Raw genomic sequence first — 17,321 nt, forward strand, 5'->3', positions numbered from 1 at the left:
GTATTTCAGAACCTAGTACATAGATATCAATCATACTTCCTTGAATGACATGAATAATTATGATTGCCTGGTTTTATGATTATATAATCTTCCCCAAAACATTTTCAAGCTTCTAATAGCCTTTTAGATTATTATAAAGAGGGAATACAATTGTAGCAATTATTTTCGAAGACAACGCATGGTGGCGCTGCAGGCTAAGGCGTCAAAAAAATACGCCCAGGAAATGTTCCCAATTTTACATCAGATCTCCAGCGCAAGCGAAAAGACTGTAATGTAAGCAAAGCTCACAACAAGTCTCCAGAAAATGCTACTCACCGACATTTCCGGACAGGTTACCAACTGGGAGAACCATCACATTCTCAGTCTCATCGCTCCCTAAAATAGAGCTGACCCTTGATCCTGGAAAGGCATTTGTGGAAGTAAAGATGGAGGCCGGAGGGGAGCGTTTTCATCAACAAAGGCAAGTCCTGATTCTCTTTCTTTTGCTGGGAGTGACTTTTGCAGGCTGGGAATCCCGTCGCTATTCCGTGATGGAGGAAATAGAGAGCGGCTCGTTTGTGGCCAACCTTGTCAAGGACTTGGGGCTCGGAGTGGGGGAGCTAGCTGCTCGGGAAGCCCGGGTGGTCTCTGAGGATAACGAACCCCGGTTGCAGCTCGATCTGCAGACTGGGAAGTTGACATTAAATGAGAAACTGGACCGGGAGGAGATGTGCGGCGCTACAGATCCATGTGTAATGCATTTTCAAGTGTTACTGAAAAAACCATTGGGAGTATTTCGAGCTGAGCTACTGGTGAGAGACATAAACGATCATGCTCCTGAGTTTCCTGAAAGAGAAATGACTTTGAAAATCCCAGAGAACTGCCCTCCTGGGTCAGTGTTTCCTCTGAAAAATGCTCAGGATTTGGACGTGGGCAACAACAACATCCAAAACTACAGTATCAGTCCCAATTCTTATTTTCATGTGTCCACCCGCAATCGGGGGGATGGTAGGAAATACCCAGAGCTGGTGCTGGACAAAGAGCTTGATCGGGAGAAGCAGGCCTTGCTCAGATTAACCCTCACAGCGCTGGATGGCGGCTCTCCGCCTCGATCTGGTACCACCCAGGTCAGAATCTTGGTCTTGGATATCAATGACAACGCCCCTGAGTTTGCGCAGGCCCACTACCAGGTGCAGGTCCCGGAGAACAGCCCCGTAGGCGCCCTAGTTGTCAAAGTTTCTGCCCGAGATTTAGACACTGGGACAAATGGAGAGGTATCATATTCCCTGCTTTATAGTTCTCAGGCGATGAGCCCAACTTTTGAGCTAAACAGCCTTTCGGGAGAAGTTCGACTAATCAAAAAACTCGATTTTGAGACAGTATCCTCATATGATCTGGATATAGATGCATTTGATGGCGGGGGCCTTTCTGGAAAATGCTCTGTCTTCATTGAGGTGGTGGATGTTAACGATAACGCCCCAGAACTAACTATTTCATCACTTACCAGCCCCATTCCTGAAAACTCCCCCGAAACAGAAGTGGCCCTGTTTAGGATTAGAGACCGAGACTCAGGGGACAACGGAAAGATGACTTGCTCCATCCAGGATGATCTCCCCTTTATTCTGAAACCGTCTGAAGAGAATTTCTACACGCTGGTAACAAATGGGGCGCTAGACAGAGAAAGCAAAGCTGAGTATAATGTCACCATTACTGTCACCGACTTGGGGACACCGAGGCTGAAAACCGAGCACAACATAACCGTGCTGGTGGCCGACGTCAACGACAACGCCCCCGCCTTCACCCAGACCTCCTACACCCTGTGGGTCCGCGAGAACAACAGCCCCGCCCTGCACATCGGCACCGTCAGCGCCACAGACACAGACGCGGGCGCCAACGCCCAGGTCACCTACTCGCTGCTGCCGCCGCCCGACCCGCACCTGCCCCTCGCCTCCCTCGTGTCCATCAACCCCGACAACGGCCACCTCTTCGCCCTCACGTCCCTGGACTACGAGGCCCTGCGGGCCTTCGAGTTCCGCGTGGGCGCCGCCGACCGCGGCTCGCCCGCGCTCAGCAGCCAGGCGCTGGTGCGCGTGCTCGTGGCGGACGCCAACGACAACGCGCCCTTCGTGCTCTACCCGCTGCAGAACGCCTCGGCGCCCTGCACCGAGCTGGTGCCCAGGGCGGCCGAGCCCGGCTACCTGGTGACCAAGGTGGTGGCGGTGGACGGCGACGCGGGCCAGAACGCCTGGCTGTCGTACCAGCTGCTCAAGGCCACGGAGCCCGGGCTGTTCGGCGTGTGGGCGCACAACGGCGAGGTGCGCACGGCGCGGCTGCTGAGCGAGCGCGACGCGCCCAAGCAGCGGCTGGTGGTGCTGGTCAAGGACAACGGCGAGCCGCCGCTGTCGGCCAGCGTCACGCTGCACGTGCTGCTGGTGGACGGCTTCTCGCAGCCCTACCTGCCGCCCCCGGAAGCGGAAGCGGCGGCCGCGGCGCCGGCCGACCCGCTCACCGTCTACCTGGTGGTGGCCTTGGCGTCGGTGTCGTCGCTCTTCCTCTTCTCGGTGCTGGTGTTCGTGGCGGTGCGGCTGTGCAGGAGGGGCGGGGCGGGCTCGGCGGGTCGCTGCCCGGTGCCCGAGGGCCACTTCCCGGGCCACCTGGTGGACGTCAGCGGCACGGGGACCCTGTCCCAGAGCTACCAGTACGAGGTGTGTCTGACGGGAGGTACTGGGACGAATGAGTTCAAATTCTTGAAGCCTGTCTTACCCAGTAGCCTAGAATCAAACTTTGAAAGGAAATCAGAAGGAAGTCCAACCTTCCAGAATCGTTTAGGCATCTGAAACTTCTCCAACTGCGTACATTAGTTTTATCTCTTACACCTTTCCCTTATTTAACCTGGTAGTAATAATTCTACTCGTCTTTCTTCTTTTCAGAGTTTTTCATAGTAATGCTAATCTTCGTTTTGTTGGCCTGTTTGCCCTATAATTAATTTTCCAATTATTGTCAGTAAAATTTTATATCAGGAAAGTTCGTACTACTGGTTAAATTTTTAGTATTTATTTCTAAATGATAATATGAAAGCCTCTCAGAATAAAAGTAATTCTAACTTTTAAAAGTTCTTTTCTCACTGTATATAACACGATGTAAAAATGTCTGACTCATTTTATCATATTTCATTTTTTTATTACTGGAAGCTTTTTAAGTTTTTGTTATTTACACAGCTATGACTTTTCTATAACGCCTCTTCTGTTTGGAATGGAATCAGTTTATATTTGTGTGCGTGCTAAGCTTTTTAAGCTTTTGTTATTTACACAACTTTGACATTTCTATAACGCCTCTTCTGTTTGGAATGGAATCAGTTTATATTTGTGTGCGTGCTAAGCTTTTTAAGCTTTTGTTATTTACACAACTTTGACATTTCTATAACGCCTCTTCTGTTTGGAATGGAATCAGTTTATATTTGTGTGCTGTACTAAGTCGCTTCAGTCATGTCCCACTCTTCGCGACCCTATGGGCTATACCTGCTAGGTTCTTCTGTTACTTATGTCCAATTTTTTCCAAGCTCTGTTTGGATTTTTGTTTTATCAGTAGATAGCAACATGTATAATTTCCTATTTATTTCAAAATCACTCTTGTAATCATTGGACTTTCACTTTCAAATACATGTTATCTCATGAAAGTATATCTTTTTCATCTATTCTTTCTGTTCTAATTTAATGTTGAAGACTTGTAAGTTCTTCCTATTATCTAACTGAAGTTATGATCCTGTTAAGAGTTTAATGATACCCACAATGACTAATGAGTTCTCTTTTTTAAAAATATATTTTTAATTAGAGGATAATTATAATATTGTGTTGATTTCTGCTATACATCAACATGATTCACCGGTAGGTATACATATGTACCCTCCATCATGAAGCTCCCTTCTACCTTCCACCCCCTAGGTTGTCACAGAGCACCAGATTTGGGTTCCCTGCCATCATACAGCAAATTCCCACTGGCTATCTGTTTAACATATGGTAATATATATGTTTCAATGCTACTCTCTCAAATCATGCCACCCTCTTCTTCCCCCACTGTGTCCAAAAGTCTGTTCTTTATGTCTGCATCTCCTTTGCTGTCCTGCCAATAAGTTTATCAATACCATCTTTCCAGATTCTATTTATGTGTGTTAATATATGTTATTTGTTTTTCTGAATTACTTCACTGTATATAATAGTCTCTAGATTTATCCACCTTATTAGACTGACTCAGATGTGTTCCTTTTTGTAGTTGAGTAATATTCCATTGTGTATATGTACCACATATTCTTTATCCATTCATCTGTTGATGGACATCTAGGTTGCTCATATGTCCTGGCTATTGTAATTAGTGCTGCTTTGAACACTGGGATACACGTGTACCTTGAATAAATGTGTCCTTTTCAACTAGGAGTTCTTGTGAATCTCCAGGCAGTGCAGGAGATGCATGTTCAATCCCTGGGTCAGGAAGATCCCCTGGAGGAGGAAATGGCAACCCACGCCAGTATTCTTGCCTGGAAAATTCCATGAGGAGGAGCCTGGCAAGCTACAGACCACAGGATCATAAAGAATCAGACACAACTGAGCACACATGCATACACCGTATATTCTTAATGTCAATAGACATGACCAAGCAATACATTGCCTGCCTGCAACTGTCCCTTGCTATTACAAACAAATTCTCAAATGAGCTCTAAATTCTGCCCCTAGAGGAGCTATTGATGACACAGCATTCCAGTATCTGTTTGTCTTTGGATGATGACATTGTTCTGATTAATAGGTAATTTGAAAGGAAATACATTGTAGAATTAACATTACTTAAGCAAAGAAAACTTAGTAAAGATATGTTGGTGAGGGAGTTGAATGATTTGAAGAAATAATCAACTCTGTTGTCAGGACTCCTCTATCTCCAGGAACCTGGTGTGGTTGGCAGAGTAGTGGCCCCTTAAAGACATCCACATCCTAATCCCTAGAACCTGTAAATATAGTGTTGTATTGCAATAGGAAATTAAGGTTCAGAGGTATTCAGGTTGGTAATCAGTCTTAAAATATGGAGAATATCCTAGATGATTTGGGTGGGCCTGATTTAATCAGTTGAAAGGCCTTAAAAGCAGCTTTGAGTCTTCTTGAGATGAAGAAATTCTGACTGTGGGCAGCAGCTTCAGTTGATGCCCCAGATTTCCAGCCTTTCCTTTTTAATTGCCCCCTCTACAGATTTTGAATTTGCCTAGCCAGCTCACCCAATCAAATAAGTCACTTCCTTGTAATAAATCTCTTAACATGTATCTCCTGCTGCTTGTTTCTCTGAGTGAACCCTGACTGATACGGATTTTGGTTCCTGGAAGTGGAGTCCTGCTGTAACAAATAACTAAAAACATGCAAACTGGTTTGGAATTGAGTAACAAGCATAGGCTGGAAGAATTTTGAAGAGCATAATGGAAAAGTCTTAGATTGCTTTGGACAGACTGGTGGTTGAAATACAAATGTGAATAACTCTGCTAGCAAAGATTCAGAAGGAAGTAAGTTGAGGAAGTATGGTTGAGAAAACATATACTGCCATGTAGAATACCTAAATCAAAACCTTAGGAGACTTGGTAGTAATATGGATGTTAAAGTCACTAATGATGAGGACTCAGAAAGAAATGAGGAAAATGTTACTGGAAACTGGAGGAAAGGGAATCCTTGCTACATAGTGGCTGAAAACAGGTGAATTGTGTCCTGCCTTGGAAATGTGAGAGAAAAAGGACTTGTAAGCAATGAACTTGGATATTTAGCTGAGATTTCCAGGCATAGGTTGAAAGTGCAGCCTGATTTCTTCTTGCTGCTTATAGTAAAATGTGAGAAGGATAAAATATATTGAGGAAAGGACTGTTAAGCAAAAAGGAACCAGAATTTGATGATTTGAGAAATTCTCAGCCTATTCAGATTGTAAAAGATGCTAAAATTAGGAAAGAAAGCCAAGGATGCCATAGGTGTACACTATTTGTATTGGGCATACATACTGACACAATACTATAATGAGATGAGATCTTTGAGGACCTTACATATATTTCTTATATGGGGTGTCTGTAAATCTTTGGGGACCAGAGAGTGGACTATGATAGGGAGAATAATGATCTCACATATCTATGTCCTAATCTCTGGAACCTGTGAATATCTTGTTATGTGGCAAAGGGGAATTTAAATTGCAGATGGATTTAAGGTTGATAATCAGCTGACCTTAATAATAAGATTACTCTAAATTATCCAGGTGGGCTTAGAACCACAAGAACCTTTAATAAGTGCAAGTGGGAAGCAGAAAAGTATCAGAGTAGTAGTATGTGAAAAACTCTGAACCAGCTATTACTGAATTTGAAGACAGAAAGGAGCCACCAGTGAGAGAATGCAGATAGCCTCTAGAATCTAGAAAGACAAGAAAATGTATTCTCCCTTGCTTCCAGAAAGGAATATAATTCTACCTTAACTTTAGCCCAGTTTAACTTCAGACCTCCAGAACAGTAAGATAATAAATTTGTGTCATAATTTGTTAATAGTAGCTATAGAGCTATACAAATGGCTATCAACAGAGCTATTTCCAAGCCTATTTTTCTTTGCCTTCCCCTACTACAGGCCAAAATATTCATATTCCCATAATCTCTTGCAGATAGGAATGTCATATCACTCCATTATTGCTAATGATATAAAAGTGTAATTGGGAATTGGGCTTAAGGGAAATATTTTTGAAAAGGATAATCTGCTGTGGCATGTTCCTTGGGATTTTTCCCGTTTTCCTTTTTTCTTAATTGGCATTGGTTTTGAGGAGTAAACTTTGAGTTGAAGCAACCAACCTGCAACCATGAGATGAATACCATAGAACAAAGGTTATATATACCAAGTATGGTAAGATGGAAAGCCCCTGAATTTCTTACAGCATTGTCAAGTTACCACAACATCTCTATGCTACCTCCTCCAAGGCTTTATGTTGCACTTTATAAATAAACTCTTCTGTGATTAAACAATTGTAGTCAGGTTTTCTGTTAATTATAGACAAATGCACTCCAAGCTGACACATCTCTTCTCTCCTTCTTGTGAGTAAGGTTGATTCACACAGTTGTCTGATTAGGTCCTAGGTTGTCTGTTTAAGATATATGACATGCTTGTCAAAAAAAAATACTTTTACCTTCCCTTAGGTGTTATCAAGGGACAGTACTCTTGAGTTTCCATGGCTGACTTTATATCTTTATTTGGTCATCTCTCAATCTGACTAGTAAAAACATACACAAATAATTGAACTTCCTAAGGAATTTTCCTGGCTGGTAGCAACCCTAAAAATTGAGTTTTGGAAAACAGAATGAGAAAGGGACCTGATAAATGCCAGCTATACTTTTAAACCTGCATCAGTGGTGTCTTCACAAGATGACTAGAAGTTTATTTATGAAATAAACCAGAACATTTGTTTCCCTCTCAGGCATGGAAGTGGCACAACCAAAAATTTTATTTAGTAAAATAAATTGACTACATATGAGTCCTGAAAATATTCATAAGCATATCAGCAATCTATATGTCTTGGTAGAATATGCTTGATGAAAGGATCAGAAATTCCTGAAAACCTTTTCAATATACAGAGATGTGTGTTTTGAGGCTTCAAGGTGTCAGTAGCCACTACTCTTTTCCTGTCTTCCTTTACAAGTACTTTATTGGTAAAGTGTATAATTTAAAGGCATCTCCAAAGGCTTCCTACTTACATCTTTTTTGACTGATCTGGAATACCTTGAAAAGAGTGTTACTTCCAGTTTATCAGCATAATCATGAAAAATCAATAAAAATATATCATTATACATGATGGAATTACCTCAAAAAGTTTTAGAATTCCTTAGCTTCACCCAGTGTTTGCATATTTGTGTATGTTTGTATATGTGTGCATTTGTGTGTGTGTAATGTATGTGTGTGGCAGGGGTGAGGGGGAGTGGCTTTAGCAGATGTTAGAGATGCTCTGCATGCAGAGATAATATACCAGAGTAACAATGCTTTTCCATAGCTTTTTGATAGCTTTTCCACACTGTAAAGATGTTTTTTTCCTTTAATGCATAAATGTATGTAATAGAATTACCATTGAGGAGGGAAGTGTAAACCAGACTTGGTCATTTTTTTCTCCAGTGAGCTCAGGAAACAGTAAAGTTGATATCAAGATGTATCAGGGCTGGAATTAGGGTGAGGTCAAATTGTTCATGTGTAGGGTTGGATCCTGTCTTTATTTAAAATATTGATATTTTGTTTCATCATGAATTATTTCATTAAGTTTGACTTTTTTGAATATTGAATTAAGTAGTATCTATCTTTACTTCCTAAGTTTTTTGTTGACCCATTAATTTTGCTTCTGAGATGCTTACCTTCCCCTAGCCCTGGTCCTGTTGGTAGTTTCTATCTTGCAAGTTCAAATATCATCACAGCAGTAGTGATGGTGGTCACAGCGGAAATCTGAGTGGTGAGATCTGAATCAAGTCTGTCTCCATTCCGAGCTTGAGGTAGCAGCAGCAACAGTAGAAGAATACAAAGATCCTAGGAGATCCGACAAACTGAAGTCCTGCAGACTGGGAACGGAAGAGCACCTGTATGGCTGTGATTCATCAGGCAAATTGTTTATGTTTTTCTTCCAGGTGGCATGCAGTGGTATGAAAATGTTATCTATTGGCTGGTTTCAATTTGTACTGTTGAGAATTTCTGCATCTGTGTTCATGGGGGATATTTGTTTCTCTATATATTTTTTCACATTATCCTCTTGTCAGTTTTAGTTTCAGAGTTATTCTGATCTCATAAAATGAGCTGATAATTCTTATTCCACCTCTCTTGTATGAAAGAGATATTTATTGTTTCTTCTTTATGTATTTGACAGAATTTACCACAGAAGCCATGTGTGGCTAGCATTCTCTTTGTGGGGAAATTCTGAATTGCAAATTCAACTTCTTAAATAAATATGCTGCAATTCCAGTTTTCTATTTCCGCTTGTGTCAGTTGGTAACTCGTGTTTTTTAAATAATTCGTCCATTTTATCTAAAATGGTAATACATGAAGTTATTGATAATATTCTGTTATTATATTTTCAATATATTTAGGATCTGTAGTGGTGCCCCTCTTTCATTTTTGGATATTGGTAAATATGTTTTCTCTCCTTTTGCCTTTATAAGTATTGCAGTTAGTATAATGATTTTATTAATTGTTTTTTTAAACCAACCTTGTCTTTGTTATTTTCCTATTTCTGTTTCACTGATTTCTACTCATATGTTTTTCTTTTCTTATACCTACTTTGGGTTTAATTTTCTATTCTTTTTGTAGTTTCTCTGAAAGCTCAGATCATTGACTCTTTCCTAATACATATCAAAATGTAAAAAAATAAAAAAGCTATAAATTTCTTGCTATGCATTAAGCTGCATTTCATGAATTTTGATACATTGTGATTTTATTACCATTAAGTTTGAATTTATCATTCCCCTGATGATTTCTTCTTTGATCTATTGCTTAACTAGAAGTATGACTTAATTTCCAAATATCTGGGGATATTATTTTGGATATCCCAAATAGGTCTGTTTTAGTCTGAGAACTTACTCTGTACAATTTCACTCCTTTAAAATTAATTGAGTTTTGCTGTTTTGTTGTTGTTATCTAACATATGGGTTATCTTGATATGTTTTATATGTATGCTTGAAAGAAATGTGTACTCTATAGTTGTGGTGTTTAGTATTTTGTAAATATCAAACCAAATTGCTTTCATAATGTTTAAATATTCTTTATTCTTACCACATTTTCCTACATGTTCTATCAGTTACTGGGAGAAAAATGTTAATTCTTCAATTGTTAATTGTGAATTTGTCTATTCTTTCAGTTCTAGCATTTTTTTAACCTTATGTATTGTGAAGCTTTGTTGTTAGATGTGCACATCATTAGAATTATTTTATCTTCATGATAAATTGACACTAATCATTATGAAATATCTTTTAGTTTCTAGTAATACTTTAAATCTGATATTAGTAGAGTTACCATATTTCTTATGCTTGGGATTTGTATAATATATCTATTTTCATCCTTTTGCTTTTATCCTCTCTTTATATTTTAAGTTCATCTTTGGTAAACTATTACGCATAGAGTTGGATCTTGCTTTTTTATCCAGTCTTACCATTTCTGCCTTTTAGTAAGATAGTGCATTCTATTTACATCTAATATAATTATTTATATAATTGTGTCTATTCTCCTTTTTTTTGTTTGTTTTCTTTTGGCTCAATTCTGTAATTTTTGGTATTCCATTTTATATCCTAAATTGGCTTTTTACTTATAATATTTTGGGATAGTATCTCCTCTAAGAATAGGAATGCACAACCTTTACCTATCACAGCCTACCTTGACTTACTGTACGACTTCATCTGTAATGTGAAAAGCTGCCTATCATGTAATTATCATCATTTTTGCCATAGCACAGATCAGTGCAAGACACAGGAGAGAGATTCAGGAATTCATTTAGTGGAGGATCTCTGTAAATATGGTCAAATTGGAAAATACTTCAGATAGACCTTGAAATCTACTATGTGGAAGGTATTTCAGACTGGAGAGATATATAAAGAGAGTAATCAATATAGAAAAGTCTTCAGCCTGATTCCAAATTTAAATGTGTACAACAGAACTCACACTAAAGATAGATCCTGTGAATTCACTAGATGTGTGACAGCCTTCATTAATCATTCACTTGTTAAGACACACTGGACACAGTCCTAACAATATAAGGAATGTAGAAAACTTTTCAGCTTTTCTTTGTATTTTAGGACTCATGTGAAAATTCACATTGGAGAAAAGTACTGTGAATATACAAAATGTAGGAAAGCGCTCATTCATTCTTCATGCACTGCTGTATGTAAGGACTCACAGTGGAGACAGGCTTTATATTTACAGAATGTAAAAATGCCTTCCATTTCTTTCATCTCTAAGGAAATGTGAAAACTCACTAGAGAAAAATTCTGTGAAGGCAAAAAATGGGGAAAAATCTTCAACTGTCCCTCATTTTTTAGTGGCACATGTGAGAATTCATATTGAAAATATACCCAATGAATGTAAAAGAATATGAGAAAGTTTTATTTCTTCTACATCCCTTAAAGTACCTATAAGAACTCAAATTGGAAAGAAGAATTATGAATATAAGGAATGTGGGAAAACCTTCACTTATTCTTTTTTTTTAAATAGCTTAGACAAAGGCACTTTAGTTGACATATACAAATTTCAAAACTACATTTTTTGTAAGAAAAGAGCAATAATTAAGTATAGTCTTCACAAACAAGTTTCCCACTAAATTCCAGGGTACTTTAGATCCCTGTTTACTAAGACACATTGTCTATCATTCTCCTGGGCAAACTGTTTAACATTCACTAATTTTTAAAAAGACCCAGAGCAGATAGTAATCCCCTCCTTTCACTCCATGTTGGATTTTCACTAAACCTGAGTGAATCACCTAATGAAAATGATAAAAGACACTGCTTTACTCTCAAACCCTCTGCCTTCCCATCTTGTTCCCTTTTATCTTTAGTCCTACTAATAGAAGATCTATATGTAAAAGCTCATTCAAAATTATTTATTGGCAGAAAAGAATTATTCACTTAAGTCATAAATCTATATAACTCAGAAGATGAAAGAAGACCAGTACAGTTTGTATTTTTGTCTTCATGCTTTCCCTAGCCTTGCTGGAATTTGAGAAGGGAATTCTGTCCTTTGTGTCATTCTGGTACCTGCCCTTAATTAGAAATCCTTCATTTGTTGATTCTTCCTGAGGCATACAGCATGGGACAGTTTTCCAACTCAGACCGTCACTTATTCTTCAAAGATTATTTGACAAGTGAGAAAACACTAGAAATGAGTTCTATACAAGTAAGGAATGCACAACTCCCTTCCTCTTTTAATTAACTATATGAGGACCAATATTGAGGAGAGGCCCTATAATTGTAGACACTGTGATGTTCTTTTATTCTTCACATTTTACTGTACATGGGATAACATAAATTGGAGTGAAACTGTGAATATATGAAATGCAGGAGTGCCTTCATCTGTTCTCACCATTTAGGAAATTTGTGAGAACTCATACTGAAGAGAACTCTTATTAGTATTTGAAGTGCAGGAAAATCTTAATTTGTATCTAATTCTTGCAAAACCATGTGAATCCTAACACTTTAGTGCATACATAAGAACACATAAGAGAAACCATACCAGTGTGAAGAGTGTGGGAAAACCGTCAGGTTTTTCTCATCCTTTAGTCATCAAGTGAGAACTCATACTGGGAGACAGGAATTTGAAGAATGTGGGAAATTCTTTCGTTTTCCCTAATACTCCAAAAATATGTGAAAACTCACACTGGAGAGAAAACCCTATGAATGTGGGAAAACCTTCAGGTGCAGCTCTTCTTTGTTATGCATAAAGAAATTAATGCATGAAGAGAAATCTTTAAAATGCTGCAAATAGGGAAATGCTTTATCAGTGTCTCTCTCATCTTTGAAGTGGTACCCTAGCTTGTAATTTATAGTTTTCATTTGCTAATATGAACCACTATGTTAATAATACTCCTAGTGCCCTTTCTGCTATTTCATATAACTTTCAATGTGTATTACTTTCATTGTGATTCACATATGTGTACTGTGTCATTTCCACTGTGACATCTCAGACTGAAGTTAAATGTATGTTTTAATATGCAAGTAAGTGTATTTGGAATTAGTTTTGTTATTGTTTCTAATTAATTTCCACTATATGCAATGCATGTGGTCCTTATGATACTGACTTTGGTACTTATTGGAATTTTCTTTCTGCCCTACTATGACAGATCCTGGGATTTGCCTACTGATACATATTCTACCCTTCTTCCTTACTATGAAAACAGAAATTTTCAGGTTATTGACCTTTAATGTAGAGAGATGTATCTTTAGCATTTTTGTGGCTAGTATAGTAGGTAGCATTTGTTTTGGTTAATAAGTAGTTGATGTAAATAAAAAACGTTCAAAGTTATCAAAAAAGGATGGTTTCATCAGACTTGGTAATTTAACCTTTTGTACTTTGCTCCTCTTTTAAGTTGGACACAACAATTCATGATGAAAAGAGAGAACTTGGAACCATGAGAATAAAAGCTAGGGGATTTGATTGTGCTGGATTATGTTATATGAGGCTTAGAACTACCTTTTCTAGGATACTTTTTGCTGAATGGTTAGTATTGGATAAGAGAGGAAACTCCTGAGATATGAAATGCAAAAATAAAGAAGCCATTAATCTCAAAATGATGTGGATGTAACAGACTGACAGATCCAAAACTGTTCAGAAGTCCCAAACTTCAAGCTTATCTTTCTGACTACTGTCTTTGTTGAATAATGTCAACCCTGAGCCAATCACAAGCACTTCAGTCCCCTCAGAGGTAGTGGTGTCCACAAGCATCTCCATGAGTCACCTTTTGTGGTCCTACTTTGGCAGATAGACATGCACAGCTGTTTGAATTTCCTTGCAAACTCAAATCTGTCCATTCATACCACTATTTAAGGATATTGTGTTTAAAGATTCTCCAATCCTCTGATTACCTCTTCTCCACATTTGTGGAAGGTCTAATTTCTCTCTAATGAGCATATAGTTCTAATACTTACAGTGGGTCTGTTTTCCTGAGTCATAAAATGTTACAGCAAAAGCAAGCAAATAAACAAATGAGTAACTTCTATTATTATTGCAACTGGTGAGTGGCTATCCTTGTTACCTATTTCTGGACTCTTCCAGGAAAGAAATAAGCACCTTGCTGATTTGTGACGCATGTTGTAGGAATTTTGTCTTAGTCAAAACTAAATGAAAGGGCTTCCCCAGTGGCTCAGTAGTAAAGAATATGCCTGCCAATGCAGGAGACACAGGATCCGGGAGGATCCCACATGCTGCAAAGCAACTAAACCCATGTGCCAAAACTATTGAATCTATGCTCTAGAGTCTGGAAGCCACTACTACTGAGCCCATGTGCCACCGCTACTGAAGTCTGAGCACCTGAGAGCCTGTAGTCCACAAGAGAAGCCATCTCAATGAGAAGCCTGCACACTACAATGAAGAGTAGCCCCTTCTTACCACAACCAGAGAAAAGTCTGTGCAGCAACAAAGACCCTGCACAGCCATAAATAAATCTTTAAAAAAAAAACAAACTTCAAAACTGAATGAGATTCCTGAATGACACAGTATCATTAAGTTAAAACTATTAATCAACATAATTCACCATATTAACAAAATGAAGAACATATATATGATTATCTCAATAAATGCATAGAAAGTCCTTGAAGAATACAAAATGTATTTTATGAAAACTTTCAAGACACTAGAGGATGGGAACACCCTTACTATTGTTAAAAAATAAAACTACAAAAATCATAAAACTAACATCATACTTACTGGTAAGATATTGAATGCTTCCTCATAATATTAAGAGACAAAGCCAGAAAGTTCTCACTCTTTCTGTTCAACATTATTTTGTTTAAATATTTATTTACTTATTTGTCTGTACTAGGTCTTAGTTTTGGCTCTCCAGATCTTTGATCTTCATTGTAGCATGTGGGATCTTTAGTTGTGGCATGCAAACTCTTAGTTATGGCATGTGGGATCTAACTCCCTGACCAGGGATCCAACCTGGACCCCTTGCATTGGGAGTGCAGAGTCTTAGCCACAGGACCACCAGGAAAATACCCTGTGGGACGTCTATACAAGAAACAACAGGTAGATAATTTTATGGCAGGAGCAGAGAGGAGCTAAACTGTGTTAGGACATCAAGAGGTTATACATTTCCCATCCTTGGGGCAAGGGAGACACTACACATACACAAAAGGCTTCACAGGGTCAAAAAGGCAGGGAATGTAGACTATAGTAAGTCTTGCTATCCCCCTCCCATATGCCTTTGCCATGAAATCCATCTTGACTGAGGGATGCGTGTGTACCTAGAGGAAGGTCCTGAGACAGATTAACCAGAGGGTTCAAAACAAGACGACTGGCCAAGAAGGTGACAAAGCCCTAGATTGCCCCCTGATAAAGGATTTAAACTTTCCAAAGGCACTACTCTAGCACTTTCTTGCAGGGCTTGCCCGTGTGTCTTTATGCATCTATTCTGCTTTTCTAGTAAATACTTTACTTTCCTCTATATCTTCTGTCTCCTTGTCTGATTCTTCCTTTCACGACAAGGGCTGGGGACTTATATTCTATCCGCTGGCCCCTGTGGTCTAGCAGTGAAGATTCCTGGTTTCCACCCAGGTGACCAGGGTTCAATTCTGGCTGGAAATTAAGTTCTCTCTCTTCCAACTGCTGCTTACTGCAAGCTAATGCTCACTGCTGTGTGTGTGTGTCCAAAATCATTCTGAGTATTTGCATCTACCACCAGGTAAGTGAAGTCCAGGCCAGAACCAGTGTCTACTCCTGTCAGGATCCATTTGTATCACCACAGGGATATCAGTATCAGTCAGCTGTGTCCAAGAGTCTTCCCACCAGTAAGTTGGCCACACAGCTATCTGCAGTGTCAGTGTATTTTGTTGGCAGATAGAACACTTCTTGCAGCTTCCCAGGTGGCACCAGTGGTAAAGAACCTGCCTGCCAATGAAGGAGACACAAGAGACTTGGGTTCAATCACTGGGTCAGGAAGATACCCTGGAGAAGGGAATGTCAACCGACTCTAGTATTCTTGCCTGGAGAATTCCATGGACAGAGGAGCCAGGTGGGCTACAGTCCATGGGTTCACAAAGAGTTGGACACAACTGAGTGACTTTCACTTTCACTTGTTTGCCAATACTAGGTAGGGGAAATGTTCCCCAGTCAGATCCAGTAGCCATCTCCCATAAGCTGGTTAAAAAAAAAAAAAAAAAAAAAGGCCTATTCATATAAAGCCTATTCAAGCATACTGAGTCTCCTACAAGTTTTACAGTAATTCCAACAACTCATATGTTCCTAACTGTAACCTCGATTAGGACTTCATCCATAGGTTTTGATTTTACAGTACTAGGTAGGGGAAGTGTTCACCCTGCCAAATATAATATGCACTCCCATAAAACACTCAGGTAAAACTGACACACTCTTTACATAATTCTAACTTTCATTATCCTATCAATGATTATTAGGTCATCTATTAAAAAGCAGAGACATTACTTTGCCAACAAAGGTCCATCTAGTCAAGGCTATGGTTTTTCCAGTGGTCATGTATGGATGTGAGGGTTGGACTGTGAAGAAAGCTGAGCGCCAAAAAATTGATGCTTTTGAACTGTGGTGTTGGAGAAGACTCTTGAGAGTCTCTTGGACTGCAAGGAGATCCAGCCAGTCCATCATAAAGGAGATCAGTCCTGGGTATTCATTGGAAGGACTGACGCTGAAGCTGAAACTCCAATACTTTGGGCAGCTGATGTGAAGAGTTGACTCATTGGAAAAGACCCTGATGCTGGGAAAGATTGAAGGCAGGAGGAGAAGGGGATGACAGAGGATGAGATGGCTGGATGGCATCACCGACTTGATGAGTAAATTCCGGGAGTTGGTGATGGACAGGGAGGCCTGGCGTGCTGTGATTCATGGGGTCGCAGAGTCGGACACGACTGAGCGACTGAACTGAACTGAACTGAATCTAATTGTAGCCTGGGTTAGGGCTTCACCAATGAGCTTTGGTACCACAGTTGAGTCCTGGGAAACCTCTCTTTTCTGGCCCCTGACCATTTTACCCTCTCCAGTGCAAAGTCTTTGGGTCCCCAGTGAGGGGTTCAGACAAGGGACCCTGGCCCTTTGGTTAATCTTCATCTTGTAAATCTGCCTGCCCACTGCTCGGGTTTCTCATTGTAATTTATACCTTTTGACTTTTAAATTTTTTCCAAATGGGTAGAGTGGACTCGTTTGGGGCTCTTTAATGTTGGGAGGGCATACAACATTAAAAGAGATCCAAATGGTATATCCCTTTGGCCCACCCACCCCTAGGTTGTGCTATGTTAAAGCTTTTGTTTTAACCCCATCAGTGTTGATTTTATTCACTCATTTTTAAATAACCAACTAAGGATTTCTATTCTACTGTAATGAGTCCTGTGACTCTCCTCTGTTTCTTCTTTGTTTTTCTACTGTCAATATTCACTTTACTCATCTTACTACTCCAGTTCAGTTCAGTTCAGTTGCTCAGTTGTGTCCGACTCTTTGCGACCCCACAAACCACAGCACGCCAGGCCTCCCTGTCCATCACCAACTCCTGGAGTTCACCCAAATCCATGTCCATTAAGTCAGTGATGCCATCCAGCCATCTCATCCTCTGTCATCCCCTTCTCCTCCTGCCCTCAATCTTTCCCAGCATCAGGGTCT

At 39.8% G+C, this 17,321-nt stretch overlaps 2 protein-coding genes across 2 annotated transcripts in view; both read left to right on the forward strand.

The window, feature by feature from the left end:
- The window catches only part of LOC133062486 (protocadherin beta-6-like), a 78,091-nt gene that overhangs the window by 48,152 nt on the left and 12,618 nt on the right, over window positions 1–17,321 (forward strand). The window lies entirely within an intron of this gene.
- On the forward strand, window positions 240–8,963 carry LOC133062484 (protocadherin beta-15-like). The gene has a single exon (XM_061151523.1). The coding sequence runs from the start codon at window positions 426–428 to the stop codon at window positions 2,814–2,816; it is 2,391 nt and encodes a 796-aa protein (XP_061007506.1). The 5' UTR covers window positions 240–425; the 3' UTR covers window positions 2,817–8,963.

Source organism: Dama dama, chromosome 9, assembly GCF_033118175.1.
Source record: "Dama dama isolate Ldn47 chromosome 9, ASM3311817v1, whole genome shotgun sequence".
Classification (NCBI taxonomy): domain Eukaryota; kingdom Metazoa; phylum Chordata; class Mammalia; order Artiodactyla; family Cervidae; genus Dama; species Dama dama.

Excerpts from the sequence above, each read along its gene's own strand:
- LOC133062484 (XM_061151523.1), top strand. The coding sequence starts at position 426 with ATGGAGGCCGGAGGGGAGCGTTTTCATCAACAAAGGCAAGTCCTGATT.